We start from the raw sequence: 15,270 nt of genomic DNA on the forward strand, positions 1-15,270 counted from the left end.
AGTTAAAAGCACCAATGAATAACTGAGAACATGAGGCTATACGACTGATTTGCTAATCATCAGAACCCTACTGATCAATAAATATAAATGTCTGGACTAAATGTGTTGTTATAAAATCTAAAGTGTATTACAGTACATGTTTTCAGCCACCAAATCGTAGGCATCCTTTTAGGCTTTGGATCACGTAAAAGTTTGATGCTTAAAAACAAAATGGTTTTTAAACAGTATTTCTATGTATAAAAGCCATGGCTGGTTAGTAAGCAAAAAATTCATCTTGAGCTATTATTTCTAATGTAGTTAACAGACTACTTACCATAATTTGACAAAGATGTCAAATATTTATTCATTTTACTGGATAGATAAAATTTACATATAATCACATTTAGTAAGAGAAATCGGCATTATTGCTTTAAAAAATAATCAAAGAAGGTAGTTCATACGGGTGATTTTCCATTTTATCCCAGGATAGTGTATTACGTGTGAGTGCGCAAGGTTGATAAAAAGTGGTAAGATTAAGTTTCCAACTTGGAAAGAAAACATTCACCAATATTAAAAACTAAATACATTTAAGTATTTTAGTTCTACTAATGTCATTCAGCAAATAAAACTACTCGTTCGATGATAATCTTATCCTATTATGAAGTACTCTTGATTAAAACTAGTAAATTTTAAGTCACTACTTTTGAAAAACAAGCTACATAAATGAGTGGCCAGAGGTCAGATGAAGGTTAAGAATTCTTTTTGAATAGATGTTCCTAGCTGATTAGTGCAGGCCATCAACCCCACAAATGCTATACTGGGTGTAGCAGTTAGTATTATTGATAAATTCCAAAAAGAAATATTGGATTATGTTTGTAAACTCATCTTTTCCTCTGGGCATGAAGTTATATTGGATTTAGAGGTTTATCTGATTAAGTAATCGAGTAAGTGTGAGTAGGGCAGGGTGGGGACTCACAGATAAAAGGAATGGCAAAAGACAGAGTTGGAGGGGTTCTTAATGTTAGGGTTTTTAATGGAGTTTTGATGTTGGAGTTTGATGCTGAAGCTGGAGCCCCAGGGAGAGAGACAGCCATTAGCCTGATAGTCTACAGCTGACCTTGTGAAGAAAGCAGAGGAGCTGAGCCCAGAGGAACTCAGGAAGCCTGAACCCTGGCAGAGGTGGGCAGCCATCTTGCTCCAAACATGAAAAGAAACTTTGGCAAGGGAAGTAACTTATGCTTATGGCCTGGTTATCTGTAAGCTCCTACCCAAATACCCTTTATAAAAACCAACCAATTTCTGGTATTTTGCATCAGCACCCCTTTGGCTGACTAATACACTGGGTAACAAACTCAAATGCCATCAGCAGCCAGGGAGGTAGTATAAATTAATGAGGTAGGCTGAGTGGACTGGAGCACACTGACACAAGATTGTCACTCAGCTTGACCAAGAATGTGATCCCAGAGTTACTTTGTTAGTTTTTCCAGTGAAGCTAGAGATATAATTCTTAAATGGTGTCTAAACTTTTAACGACCATAAATTTAGTTTTCCTTGAAAATATATCTGGAGGGCCAGTTGCAGTCTGTGGTGGCCAGTCTGTCACATCAGGAATCCTCCCTTGTCTTCTTGACTTTCTTTGGTTTTATGAGTCTTTCGTATCCCTAACTAGAAAGAAGGTAATGGATCTAAAGCTTCCTTTATGAGCCTTTTTATCAGGTTTTAAATACTCCAAATTAATTGGACCCCATGCAGAAAACCCAAGTGTGAAATCAGTGTTCTTTGTAGTCTACCTTCATAATAAACATGAGTTTATTAAAAAGATCAATTTAATGAGATCAAATGCCAAAAAAAGCTAAGTAGAATTTTCAGTCTATCCTATAAAACTTGGCATAGATGACCCAAGTTATCTGCCTTAGTAACATGAAATAGCTTTCTACTAACACTCTTATTAATGTATTTAGAAATACATGTTTGAGCATACTGCTTTACATTCTGTAGTGTTTTGCTGTTTTTGTTGTTTAGACAAGGGGAGTAAAGGGTTTATTAATAAACAAAAGCATACAATCTGAGGCATAGACTGCAAGTGTGCTGCAGGCTGAGTTGCACCATTCTGTAGTGTTTTCAAAATATAAATGAACCTTATAATAGGCCTAATTACCCAGTTTTACAGATGAGGGACTAGGTGCAGAGAGATGAAGTAATTTCTCCCAAAGTCAGATGACTAGTGTGAGGAGCGAGGACCAGAATTCAAGGTCTAATGCTGTTTCTGCCAAGATTAGCCAAAATTCAAACCCAAGTCTTAAAATTTTCAAATACATGAAAATTGATATGTTTTTTTTGTGTATCCCTCATTAATAAAGATTCTATAACTGAAAAAAATAAAAAAATAAATCTGTTGGATTCTCATTTTATTTTCACCTCCAAACTGATAGTCTGGGCCTTAACATTATACCACTGGGATTTATCATTACCTAGAATTAACTATTAAATGGCACATAACAAAGGCAGCTCCGATTTTGTATTAAAACTTATGTATGTATAGAATTAAATATGGAGGAATATTTGTCAACCATGTTACCAGTTGTTACCTATACAGAGTAGAATTTCAAGACAATCCATTTTTACCTGCTTAAATTTCTTCTGCAGTGAGCATATTACGGTTCAGAAAAAGGGAAACACTTGACTCCACCACTTCAAAATTGTGTTGTTGGTTACTTAATCACACTAAAAGTTACTCTATCAGACTCTACCACAGCCTTAAAGTTTTGTTTCCCCACCATGCCCCGAATAGTGCATGGAAAAGCACTGCGGTTCCAATTTCTGTTAGCATCTCTGTTATTCTCACACTAATTTTAGGCAGTGGGTTAAAATGGTTTAAAAAAAAATTTTTTTTTTAGGCAAGGAAGGGGGGAATTGAGACTTTCCCTTCTCTAGGCCAGCAGTAAGTGTAAGTCTTGATTGAAAAGCCATAGTTGAGTTGCTCTGTGATCACAGCAGTCCAAGTGGCTTTATACTGAGACCTGAGGAAGAAGAGGTTATTTCAAGAAAGTGACCTGTTTTAATCCTTTCTCTTAGCATGAACTGCAAAATTAGTCAATTTGCTAAAAACAGAATTCTAATTTTTAAATAGACACAACCCAGTTTAAATTCTCAATGATTACCTGTTGGACTTAACAGAGACTGTATAAACTGTTTCAGGTCATGAGTTTTAACTGGTTTTTGTTCAATTGCTTCAAGAAACAATGTTTAAAGGTTAAGCATTCTTAAATGCTTTAGGCATATCCAGCATTTTAACAGCCTCCAAACCAATGTACAGCACCTACAGGAAACTCTAAAACCTGGTGGTTCTGATCACACTGCTTTCCTTGGCAAATAATCAACAGCCCCATTGTTCCAGGATAATCTTGACAACAGCCACTGTCTTAACTTTGAAGGTAACTTTAAAGGTAATGCATCTAATACTTTGCCACCAAGTACCTCATCTGCTATAAGGCCTGATTTCCCAGACTAATTAGTCCTAGTTTACTTAAGGGTTTTTTGGTTTATTTTCAGTTGCTTGAAATCATGTGTTTTCTCCCTGTTGGTGGGTCCTTCTCGCAGCATATAAACATGCACTCTCAAAAACAAAACAAAAAAAAACTGTTCATATTTCCCCATCTCTTTTTAACTCAACTTACCAAATCTTTTTTCAAGTTAATGCCAAAAGGATCGTCTTTGAATCCCATGTAACACACCCCTCTCCCTCCATCCCCACTTTAACCTTGAAGCAGATCTGACTCCCTCTGCTTGAAGCAGCTTTCTTCTCCCTAGATAGTGCATGGTGTCCTCCCTCCTTTTTGATTTAAATGCCACCTTATCAGAAAGGCCTTTCATGACCACCCTATAGAACCACCTCCAGACTACCTTCACACCCTATAGCACTTCATCCTACTCTTCTACATGGAACCACAACTTTGATTTCCATATCACTATTACTATGGTTCCCTTTGTTAGGAAAAAAAAAGATTCAGTCTGCCAATATTTTACATGTTCTAGAATCTGAATCCAGATGATGCCAGCCTTCTAAATTTATTATATATTTCACTTATTTTCTGTCTTCTGTGCACTAAGCAGGAGACACTGTGTTTATGTATGGGCTGCTATATATAATGTGTACTTAAAGGCAAGAGACACTGGGTTTCTTTTATTATCCCTACTTTACAAATGTGGCACGGTCAGGATTTGAACCCAGGCACTAAAGATTTTAATCATTATAATATAAACCAGAAAGTTTCAAATGAAAGAAAATATTTTTCATTAATGAATAATTTAAGTGGCATTACTGGACCCAGCCTTAAAGGTATGTATGTTTAAGAAAAAAGTATTTTTTGAAAGAAACAACAATGCAGTATTTATTTTATACAGTTGAACTGGGCACATAATGAAGTAAACTATAAAAATTCCAAGTAATTATCTTTAAAGGAAATCCTTTCTTTACATGGTTTTTACATATTAATTACTCTGGAAAGTTTTTGGACTCTGTTTAGTAGCAGATCTCCTTTCTTGATAGTTTCTTGGTACTGCCAGTTCTTGCTATCAGGTCTATAAATAAATTCAAGAAAAAAATGAATTATTTACCAGTCACATTACTCCATGACAATAGCTCACCTACTTTTAAAAGAAGGCACTTAGGAATGTCCCTTATTCTGAGCAGTATGACAAATGATACACAAGATTGGAATACCTGTTGGTTTCTACTATTTCATTCACTTTATCTATTTTGCAGTGTAGCCTCCCAGCAGCAATAAATCTGGAGAGTTCCCTGATTGAAGCGAAAAAAAGAAGAGTATTAGCCCTATAGAAAATTCTTAGAAAAACACAAATTGCACTAAATACATTATTCAGTTGTCTTTCGCAGTAACATTTAGTTTCCCTTTAAGCCTCAGGTGCTGAATATGTAATAATTAAGATCATCCCTGGGGTATTACAGGATTATCTCCAGAGTAAGTCATCTACCAGGATAAATATGAACCTTAGAAAAGACTTGATATGAATGCTTTCATTATTTGACACCTATCAAGTCTTTAGAACTCAGAGAAAAACTTTGAGTTAGAAAAATGACACAAGGAAAATAGCAAAATTTCAACTGCCCAGTTTCCTTCAACTCAAATCCTTTAAGGAGCAGGTAACTCTTAGATCTTCAAAATGCTTCTAAGCATGTAGAAGAAGTTTACAAGTAATTTTTAAGAAGCCAGAATAACACACTAGTAAACTGGAATTAGGAATGCAAAAATGATGTGTTAATCTGTTGGCTATAGTAATTGAACAAAAAAGAAAAAACTTTATCTTCAATGTGAAAAAGGTAAATGTGAATATCTGTAATCACTCATGATCCAAAATTAAGATAAACAACTCAATTACACATCTCAAAAAAACTATCCAGGGAAACGGACTTTGGCCCAGTGGTTAGGGCGTCCGTCTACCATATGGGAGGTCCGCGGTTCAAACCCCGGGCCTCCTTGACCCGTGTGGAGCTGGCCATGCGCAGTGCTGATGCGCGCAAGGAGTGCCGTGCTACACAGGGGTGTCCCCCGCGTGGGGGAGCCCCACGCGCAAGGAGTGCGCCCGTGAGGAAAGCCACCCAGCGTGAAAAGAAAGAGCAGCCTGCCCAGGAATGGCGCCGCCCACACTTCCCGTGCCGCTGACGACAACAGAAGCGGACAAAGAAACAAGACGCAGCAAATAGACACCAAGAACAGACAACCAGGGGAGGGGGGGGGGGATTAAATAAATAAATAAATCTTTAAAAAAAAAAAAAAACTATCCATTGACAGTCTACCATCGTCTGACATGGAAAAAACATAAAATGCTTATACATATACAAGAACACACTACTAACTGTATTAGATTTATGTTAAATTTAGAGATTATAAGGAGTCCTTAATCAAGAAAAATCAGATTCTAAATAAAAATTATGTAAAACTTATTCTCCCAGATACTAAAATATCCTAGTACACAGGCATCACCAGGAGAGGGACTCTACCAAAAGTGACATTTCAAATCAATGTGAAAAGATGGGCTTATTCAATAAACAGTGTTGAGGCATCCTTTCAAAGTATGTCACAAAATCACAAAAAGCAGATAAAAAACTGATAAACTCATTTGGGTAAAGATCTACAAATTAGGCAAATGGCTCAGTAAAAAGATGGGCAAAGAAGATAAAGTTCACCACTAAAATCATATTACAAGTACAATGAAATACCACCATATTGAAAAAGAACGAAGTCTAATAATTAGCACTATTGAGGGGTCAGAGGCAAACTCCGTCTCATACAATTCTATATACTGAAACACCTTTAGATGACAACATATGTAGTGTGTGCTCTAAAAGGAACAAACCTCACTAAGTACTTGCCAGTAGGCAGTCATGGGTGGAAGATTCATTATGCCTTCTGTAGTAGTTGCTATCCAAAAAAAAAAATCTATGTTGTTAATAAATCTTGGTATTAAGAAGGGAGCAAGCACTGAATATTGTTAATAAGGACGTTTATACTTCTGGAAAATCTGGTCATAAGCACTATTGAAAGTTTTTAAGCCAGAGGTTACCCTAAACAAGCAAGAACTTTAAGATGTTTAAATGGTATGCTTTATTTGTATATTCTGAATTAAGTTGCTACCTTCTTTCAACAAACCGAGTGTCTTCTAAGTACAATCTTAATAGTTGAGCCTCCAGACTTCTGCTGCAAGAAAATAATACAACCATACTTAACCATCCCCAGCCCTATCCATCCTACCCAAATTTACAGAAAAGCACCTCAAAAGACCAATCTGGTGTTCTGATCTAGGAACAAGATGACAGGCGACAAGAAAAAATGTGCGGGTTTGACTTATAAGCAGTCTTTGGCTCAAGAATGCCCCCTGCTGACACAGGGACCTACTGTTCAATTCTAGAGCTTAGTTATTGACACCCAAGATGACAACTGCTTCTTTCCATTCCCACTAGCACCAGACTAGCTCAGGTTTTTATTACCCTTGCCTAGACTATTAGAAGAAACTGCAAACAAATTTCAAACTCCTCAGTCTGGCATTTAAGACATTCTGCTTTCGAGCCAACCTGGTACCTTTCCGGCCTAGCTCAGTGGACTTCTGAACATCCACAAACTCCATCATCAAGTTCACCCAGACTACTGGTTTCTCAAACAAAGACATTCCTACATTTAATTGTATATTTCCTCCACCTGAAAGCCCTTTCCTGCAATGACATGCAATGCAATGACATAGTTAGTTTAAATGCCCACAAGAAGCCATTTGTGGATGTGTCATTTTCTAGGGCACTTAAAATCAAATACTCTGACTTGTACTGATGCTCATTCTGTACTATGTGTGCCAAGGGGTAATCTGTGCATAGCTCCTTTTACTGATTAAAACAACAAAGTTCTCACTCCTAACTCCCTATATTAGCAAGCTAGTCCCATTCCCTACTTTGGATCCAAACTACTGTTCTGTCACTGAGTGTTTACTGAATTTACAGAACCTAAGAATTGGATTTGGTTCTTATGAGAAGAATACTTTCCATGTTTTAAACAAAAAACCTACAAATAAAACTGTGGAACACAGCCCATGGGTATAGTTTCTATCTTGAGCATGCCAACAGCAGTAATGTTTACTTGAATAACCATCCCTTTCCTTTCACCAGTAATATTTTACTTAGTCTAAGAAAGTGGAAAGGGAGGAATAATGTAGAATTATTCAAACTTCCTAAATCACCTGCCTTGAGTTCAGAATACTAATATATAAATGGCACTTTTTGCTTCAGTGGATCTTCCCATCCACAATTTCACTGAAGCCTCACACTGCCCCCAAGTATTAAAGGCTTTATCATTTCCTCATCATTGTTAAGACAAGGATAGAACCTGACTGAAGTCAAACAGCTATTTAGTGGCAGAACTGGAACAAGAAGCCAGGCCAACCCCTGTTTCTCATGCTCTGCTCACCACAATAAATCACACTCTCCACTGACTCATGCAAGCACATTCATCCAAATTACTATCACTACCTTTTTTCTTTCAAAGGAACACAACAGGGGCATTTCACCAAATTAAAGTTTACCTCACACACTCATACACAAATATTGAATATTGATTTGCATACTGAAGTGTTTAGAAATGAAATGTACTGAGGTCTGAAACTTACTTTGCAGTGTGCTGAAGAAGGAGGTATGTGACAGTAAATAAAACAAAACTTAATTATAGAATGAAAAACGGGAACTCAATGTATTAATTCCTTAGATTTTCCTGTGTATTTCCATTTTTTCATAATAAAATGTTGGAAAAAAACAAAACCACTAAAAAGAAAGAATGGTCTTATTTCAATGAAATGCAGCTTTACTTAAAATTACCAGATAGCCATCACTATCCTCTTTTCACCATGGACAACTGAAAACTTCATCATCAATAATTAAAAGACCTAAGTTTGGGATCCAGATACCACATAGACATCACATACTCTGAATGTCTACTTATCTCCAACTCCACTCTCACTGTCCTAGTGCTAGCATCACCTCCATGAGCTAATGAACAGCCTAACGGGTCTCCCTCATAAGACACAGCATGAGGCCAGGTCACTCCCATGCTTACAAGTCTTCCATGGGATCCCACCACACTTAGATTAAAACCTTAAGCTACAAACCATGGCCTTCAAAGGCCCTACCCAAATATGCTCCTGCCTAATGCACCAACCTCAACACTCACGATTTCCTCACTCACTATGCTTCAGCCTCTCCCTGGGCATCTTTCTGTTCCTACAACATCTATACTTTTCCTACTTCAGAGCCCTCCTTTGCATTTGCTACTCCCTTTTCTTCCTTCACAGACCTCGATATGGTTGACTCCTCTAAATTTCAGATCTTAAAGCAAACCTCACCTTTTAAAACATACCAGAGCTAAGGTAGTGTTCGGTGGCACTAAAAAACATTTCATCTCCATAGACTTACTTCTATCTAAAATTAAATACTTACTTCCTTACTTTCCACATCTCTCCCTTAAACCAGAATCAAAGTCCATGAACACAAGGTCTTAAAATAATGTCAAACAAACTATAATGGATCAGTAACTATTTGTTGAGTCATTGATTCAAGGGCTAAAAGTCCCACAGTTGACAGCCAATTTGACCAGAAGCAACTGAGAAATTAGAAGGAATTAACAGAGGAAGTATAATCTAAAGCAAAACATAAGACATGAACCTAAGAGTCATTACTGTACCAGCAATATGATCCACAAAGAAGTAACAGGAGACCATTAACCAGTCTAATGACCTATAGCAAATCACTTAACCTCTCTACAACAGTTACTCCATCTGTGAACTTAGAGGATGGATCATGTGGAAGGCAGAGATAATAGATAATAGGACAATTTTATAAAATTGAGAAAGATTCTTACGAGTTTTTTCCTCTTAAAATAGAGGGAAACAATGCAAACAAGAAAATGTGCATGTTCAAACATTCCTTAAGAGGCAACTTAAATATATAATTTGAATTAACATAGTGTTAAATATTTAAACTTACTGATCAATGAATTCCACACCAACACCAAAAGCTTCTGCCATATAACCAAGAGTTAATGACCTATATGATTCCAGCAGCTGGCTGTATGCATGAATTCTCATTTCTCTTACATAGTATCGATAATGAGGAGCAAAAAGCCAGTCCTTTTTCATTTCTTGTTCCACAATAGCTGCAATGAATAAGATGACAAATTGTAAGAGTCTCTCTTGCAGATAAAGAGATTAAAACTAAAGCAAATCTCATTGAGTCCAATGGATACTTTGAAACAAGAACTTCTCACTGCCCTCCCACATCATCCCATCAGTGATGGAAGGAGCAGCAATGGTAAAAGACCAGCCATGCTAACGGCTCGCCCAGGCAGCATTCAGCTGTGTTATTTTCACCCACTGAAAGGAGCCCAGCTTCTTAAGGAATTTCTTTACAGGTGACAAAGTTTGTGTGGTAATGTTTTAATCATGGAGAACTTCTTATGCCCTTAAGTGAAATTCATTTTGTACTTTATAAACAATTCTAACACAGAAACAAATAGCAGTTTAACTTGAGTAGGTACAGTGATAAATGAAAAAGACACAAACAAAAACATCAGACATTTTCAAAAAGTAACAAAACCTAAAAAGCAATAAAGAGAAAAACTGATAAGATTCTATAGCAAGAAGTTTAGATATTCTATATAACACAGCACACTATAAACAGTTTAAAGACAAATGATTAGAGGGCATACTTGTAAAATAAGAGTTAATAACCTTAACTACAAACAGCTCTTATAATTAGAAAAACAGACTAGTATAATAAAATGTACATAGGATATTAATAAGCACTTCACACAAGTACAAATTATCTCACTGAATAACTACCATACAGCACTGCTCTAGATAGTGAGGATATGGAAGTAAAGAAAAGCACAAGATCCTTGATGCCAAAGAAAGTATATTTTCAAAGGGCATAGAAAGATGAACAAATGTCAATAAGATAACTGCAGAGAATGATGACAAGTTCTGTAAAGAAAATAAAATAGTGATATTGGAGATTAGGATACCCTTCACTAGACTGGGGTGGACAACGAAGTTCTCCCTAAGTAGCCAGCCAAACAGAAAGCAGGAGCAATGCAAATGATGCAAAGGCCCTGAGGCAACAAAAGCCCAGCTACAGCCCAGGGACAGAAAGGGGGGCAGGGAGGGAGAAGACAGCTACAGGGAGAGGGAAGGTGAGTGAGAGAGTCACTTGGACTTTTGGCTTGAACAAGATGGAAATCTCTAGAGAAGGAGCAAAATTTCTGTTCTGTTTTTTATTTTTGGAGTTTTTCTGGAGAAGGCAGAAGACTGAGATTCAAAAATTATGCTCAGTGTTCATGCAGATTCACCTATTAAACATCCAAGTATAGAAATCAAGGGGGCAGTTAGGTATGGATCAATGAAAAGGCTGAGCCTGGAGATAGAAATTCGGGAATCATTACCGTCTAGAGAAGACAATGACCCAGCCCGCAGTCACTGAGAGCTCTAACAAAAAAGGCAAGGGACTTCCAGAAGATGGTGTCAGAGTAAGTAGGCAGGGCTCAACTCTTTACAGAAATAATGGAGGAAGGGCAAAAAGCTGTCCAACAGAGTTGCTTTGGGGATCTGCAGATGAGGAGAGTCCTGTGCATCATCCAGGAGGGCGAGAGACAGAAAGATGAAGAGCCCAAAACGACAACCATTGAGTTACTAACACCTATCCCTGAAGCTCAAGGTAAACAGCCTAGTTAAAACCATTGGCTCACAATTTGAAGGCATGCAAGGTTAAAAGAGCTTATGGGAATGAAAGAATAAATAAAATTAAAAACATTAATTAACAGCAGATTTGAAAACAAGTGAAATCTGAACTTGAAAAGACAGGAGAAAAGATTAAAAAATGGAAAAAAAAACAGGGTCTCAGGGAATTGAATGACATGAAACACAGAAACGTATACATTATAGGTGTTCCAGAAGAAGAGAATGGAAAAGGAACAGAAAGAATATGTGAGGAAATAATGACAGAAAATTTCCCAACCCTTATGAAAGACATATGTATCAATATCCAAGAAGGACAACACATCCCAAACAGAGTCATGTGAACAGACCTACTCTGAGACACCTGCTTTTCAGAATGACAATTAACAGAGATAAAAAAGATTCTGAAAGCAGCAAGAGAAAAACAATGCATCACATACAGGGGGACTGCAATAAGAACAAGTGCCAATCTCTCATCAGAAACCATAGAGGCAAGAAGAAAGAGGTATGATGTATCTAAGGTACTGAAAAAGAAAAACTGCCAGTCAAGAATTTTATATCCAGCAAAACCATCCTTCAAAAATGAGGGGGAGTTCAAACTCTTCAAGACAAACAGAAACTAAGAGTACGTTAATCAAAAGTCTGGGTTTACAAGAGATACTAAAGGGAGTGCTGCAGCCTGAAAGAAGACAAGGGTGAGAGATCTGGAAAAGAGAATAGAAATGAAGATTATTAGGGTAATTTAAAGGGTAAAAAGACAGACAATAGTTAAGATATGACAAAGGGGGAAACGGACTTGGCCCAGTGGTTAGGGTGTCCATCTACCACAAGGGAGGTCCACAGTTCAAACCCCAGGCCTCCTTGACCCGTGTGGAGCTGGCCCATGCACAGTGCTGATACGCGCAAGGAGTGCCATGCCACGCAGGGGTGTCCCCAGCGCAGGGGAGTCCCACGCGCAAGGAGTGCACCCCGTAAGGAGAGCCGCCCAGCGCAAAAGAAAGTGCAGCCTGCCCAGGAATAGCGCCGCCCACACTTTCCGTGCTGCTGACAACAGAAGCGGAAAAAGAAACAAGACGCAGCAAACAGACACAGAACACAGACAACCAGTGGGGGGGGGGGGGATTAAATAAATAAATAAATCTTTAAAAAAGATATGACAAAGGAAAGCCAGAGAATAAAATGGACAAAGTAATGCCTTTTTAGTAATAACACTGAATGTTAATGGTTTAAACTCCCCAATCAAAAGATACAGACTGCTAGAATGGATAAAACAGTATGAGACTTCTAGAGATTGTCTACAAGAGACTGACCTTTAAACACAAGGACACAATAAGGTTGAAAGTGAAAGGTTAGAAAAAGATATTCTACACAAATAGTATCCAAAAAAAGGTGTGGAGTAGCAATACTAAATCAGGCAAAATAGATTTTAAATGCAAAACTGTTATAAGAGATGAAGGCCATTATGTGTTAATAAAAGGGACAATTCACCAAGAAGAAATAACTAAACTATTTATACACTTAACCTGGGTGCCCAAAGAGACAAGAGGCACACACTGGCAAAACTGAAGGGAGAAACAGACTTCTCTACAATAATAGTTGGACACATTCAACACTACTCTCAGCATTGGATATAACATGGGCAGGGGATAAATTAAAAAAAACAAAGAGTTTGAATAGTATAATAAATGAACTAGATCTAATGGACATAGAAGATCATACCCCAAAACAGCAGGATATACCTTCTTCTCAAGTGGTCATGGATCCTTCTCCAGGAGACCATATGTTGGGTCTCAAGGCAGTCTCAGTAAATTTTTTTCTTTTTCTTCTTTTTCTCTCTTTTTAAAATTTTTTTATTTTTTTATTCTTTTAATTCTCAGTAAATTTTAAAAGACTGAAATTTTACAAAGCACTTTTCTGTGATCATAATGGTATGAAGCTGGAAATCAATAACAGTAAGAAAAAGAGAAAATTCACAGATATATGGAGATTAAGTAACACTCTTAAATAATCAGAGGGTCAAAGAAGAAATTGCAAGAGAAATCAGTAAACATCTTGAGATGAATGAAAAAGAGAATGCAAAATATCAAAACTTAAGGAACACAGCAAAGGCAGTCTGAGAAAGGATTTAACTGCACACCTGGAAGAACTAGAGTTCTTTGAGAAGGTCAAAAAATCAACAAAGAAAAGAGAACTATGCAAATAAATAAAATAAGAAATGTGAGGGGGGACATCACCAATGATCCCACACAAAGAAGAGAGATCATAAGAGGATATCATGAATTCCTGTACGCCAACAAACTAGACAACACAGATGAAATGAACAAATTCCTAGAAACATAAGAACGACCTACACTGACCCTAGAAGAGAAGACCTCAACAAACCAATCACAAGTAAAGAGACTGAAAGAGTCATCAAAAACCTCCCAAAAATGAAAAGCCAGGGACTACACGGCGTCATGGGTGAAATCTACCAATCATGCAAAGATGATCTAATAACAATCTTGCTCAAGCTCTTCCAAAATACTGAAACAGAAAAGAACGTTACCAAATTCATTCTACAAAGCCAACATTACCCTAATACCAAAGCCATATAGATACCATGAAAAAAAATTTACCCATTTCTCTAATGAATATAGAGGCAAACATCCTCAACAAAATACTTGCAAACCAAATCCAAAAGAACTTTAAAAGAATTAAACACCATGATCAAGTGGGTTTTATCCCATGTATGCAAGGGTTTTTCAACACAAGAAAGTCTTAGTAGGGTAATGAACCACAATAATAAATTGAAGAAGAAAAATCACATGATCCTCTCGATTGACACAGAAAAAGCATTTGACAAAATACAGCATCTTTTCTTGATTTAAAATAAAACAAAACACTCCAACAGATAGGAATAGAAGTAAGTTTTCTCAACATGGTAAAGTGCACATATGAACAATCCACGGTGTACTTAATAGTGCAAGACTGAAAGCTTTTCCACTTAGATCAGGAACAAGACAAGGATGCCTACTGTCACCAGTTATTCAATATTGTGCTAGAAATTCTAGCTAGAGCAATTAGGCTAGAAAACCTAATCAAGAACTCAAAAACAGACCCTCACTCACATCTACAGTTAAAGGATTTTTGACAAGGCTGTAAAGCCAACCCAGCTGGGCCAGAACAGTAAATTCAACAAATGATACTGGGAGAACTGGATATCCATATCCAAAAGAAAGAAATATGCTCTCTATCTCACATCTTATACAAAAATTAACTAAAGAAATGGATCGAGGACCTAAATATAAAAGACATAACCATAAAATTTCTAGAAGAAAATGTAGAAAAACATCTTCAAGATCTTCTGGAAGGCAGTAGTTTCTATACCTTACACCCAAAGCATAAGCAACAAAAGAAAAAATAGATAAATGGGACCCCCCTTCAAAATGAAAACATTTTGTTCCTCAAACGACTGTCAAGAATGTGACCTATATATCTTTAAAAAAAAAAAAAAAAAGATAATAAAAAGACTGTCAAGAATGTAAAAAAGCAGCCTACTCAAAGGAGAAAAAATATTTGGAAACCACATATCTGATAAGGGCTTGATTTCCAGGTTATATAAAGAGATCATATAACACAATAAAAAAAAACAAGAAATTCAAATAAAAAATGGGCAAAAGACTTGAATAGACATTTTTTTCCAAAGATGGCTCAATATCACTAGCTACTAGGGAAATGCAGATCAAAACTACAATGAGATACCATTTTACAACTTAAAGAAGAGCCATTATTAAAAATACAGAAAACTACAAGTGCTGGAAAGGATGTGGAGAAATAGCAACACTCCTTTACTGTTTGTGGGAATGCAGAATAGTACAGCCTCTGCAACTGGTACCTCAAGAGCTGAATACAGAACTGCTGTATGATCCAGCAATCCCCTATCTAGGAATATATTCAGAAGAACTAAAAGTACATAAACTGCCATTTGCACATCAATGTTCAGAGCTCCATTATTCACAATTGCTA

The 15,270-nt window shown here is 36.9% G+C and overlaps 1 protein-coding gene across 1 annotated transcript in view; it reads right to left on the bottom strand.

Moving 5' to 3' along the window:
• Positions 1-318: 318 nt before the first annotated feature.
• PSMD6 (proteasome 26S subunit, non-ATPase 6) overlaps positions 319-15,270 on the bottom strand; it is a 45,612-nt gene continuing 30,660 nt past the window's right edge. The window contains exons 6-8 of the mRNA XM_004482460.5: positions 9,521-9,689; positions 4,703-4,780; positions 319-4,560 (exon numbers count right to left, since the gene is read on the bottom strand). Coding sequence (XP_004482517.1) covers positions 4,464-4,560; positions 4,703-4,780; positions 9,521-9,689 — 344 coding nt within the window. The 3' untranslated portion in view covers positions 319-4,463. The remainder of the gene's footprint in view (positions 4,561-4,702; positions 4,781-9,520; positions 9,690-15,270) is intronic.

The sequence above is a fragment of the Dasypus novemcinctus genome, chromosome 26 (genome assembly GCF_030445035.2).
Source record: "Dasypus novemcinctus isolate mDasNov1 chromosome 26, mDasNov1.1.hap2, whole genome shotgun sequence".
Classification (NCBI taxonomy): Eukaryota; Metazoa; Chordata; class Mammalia; order Cingulata; family Dasypodidae; genus Dasypus; species Dasypus novemcinctus.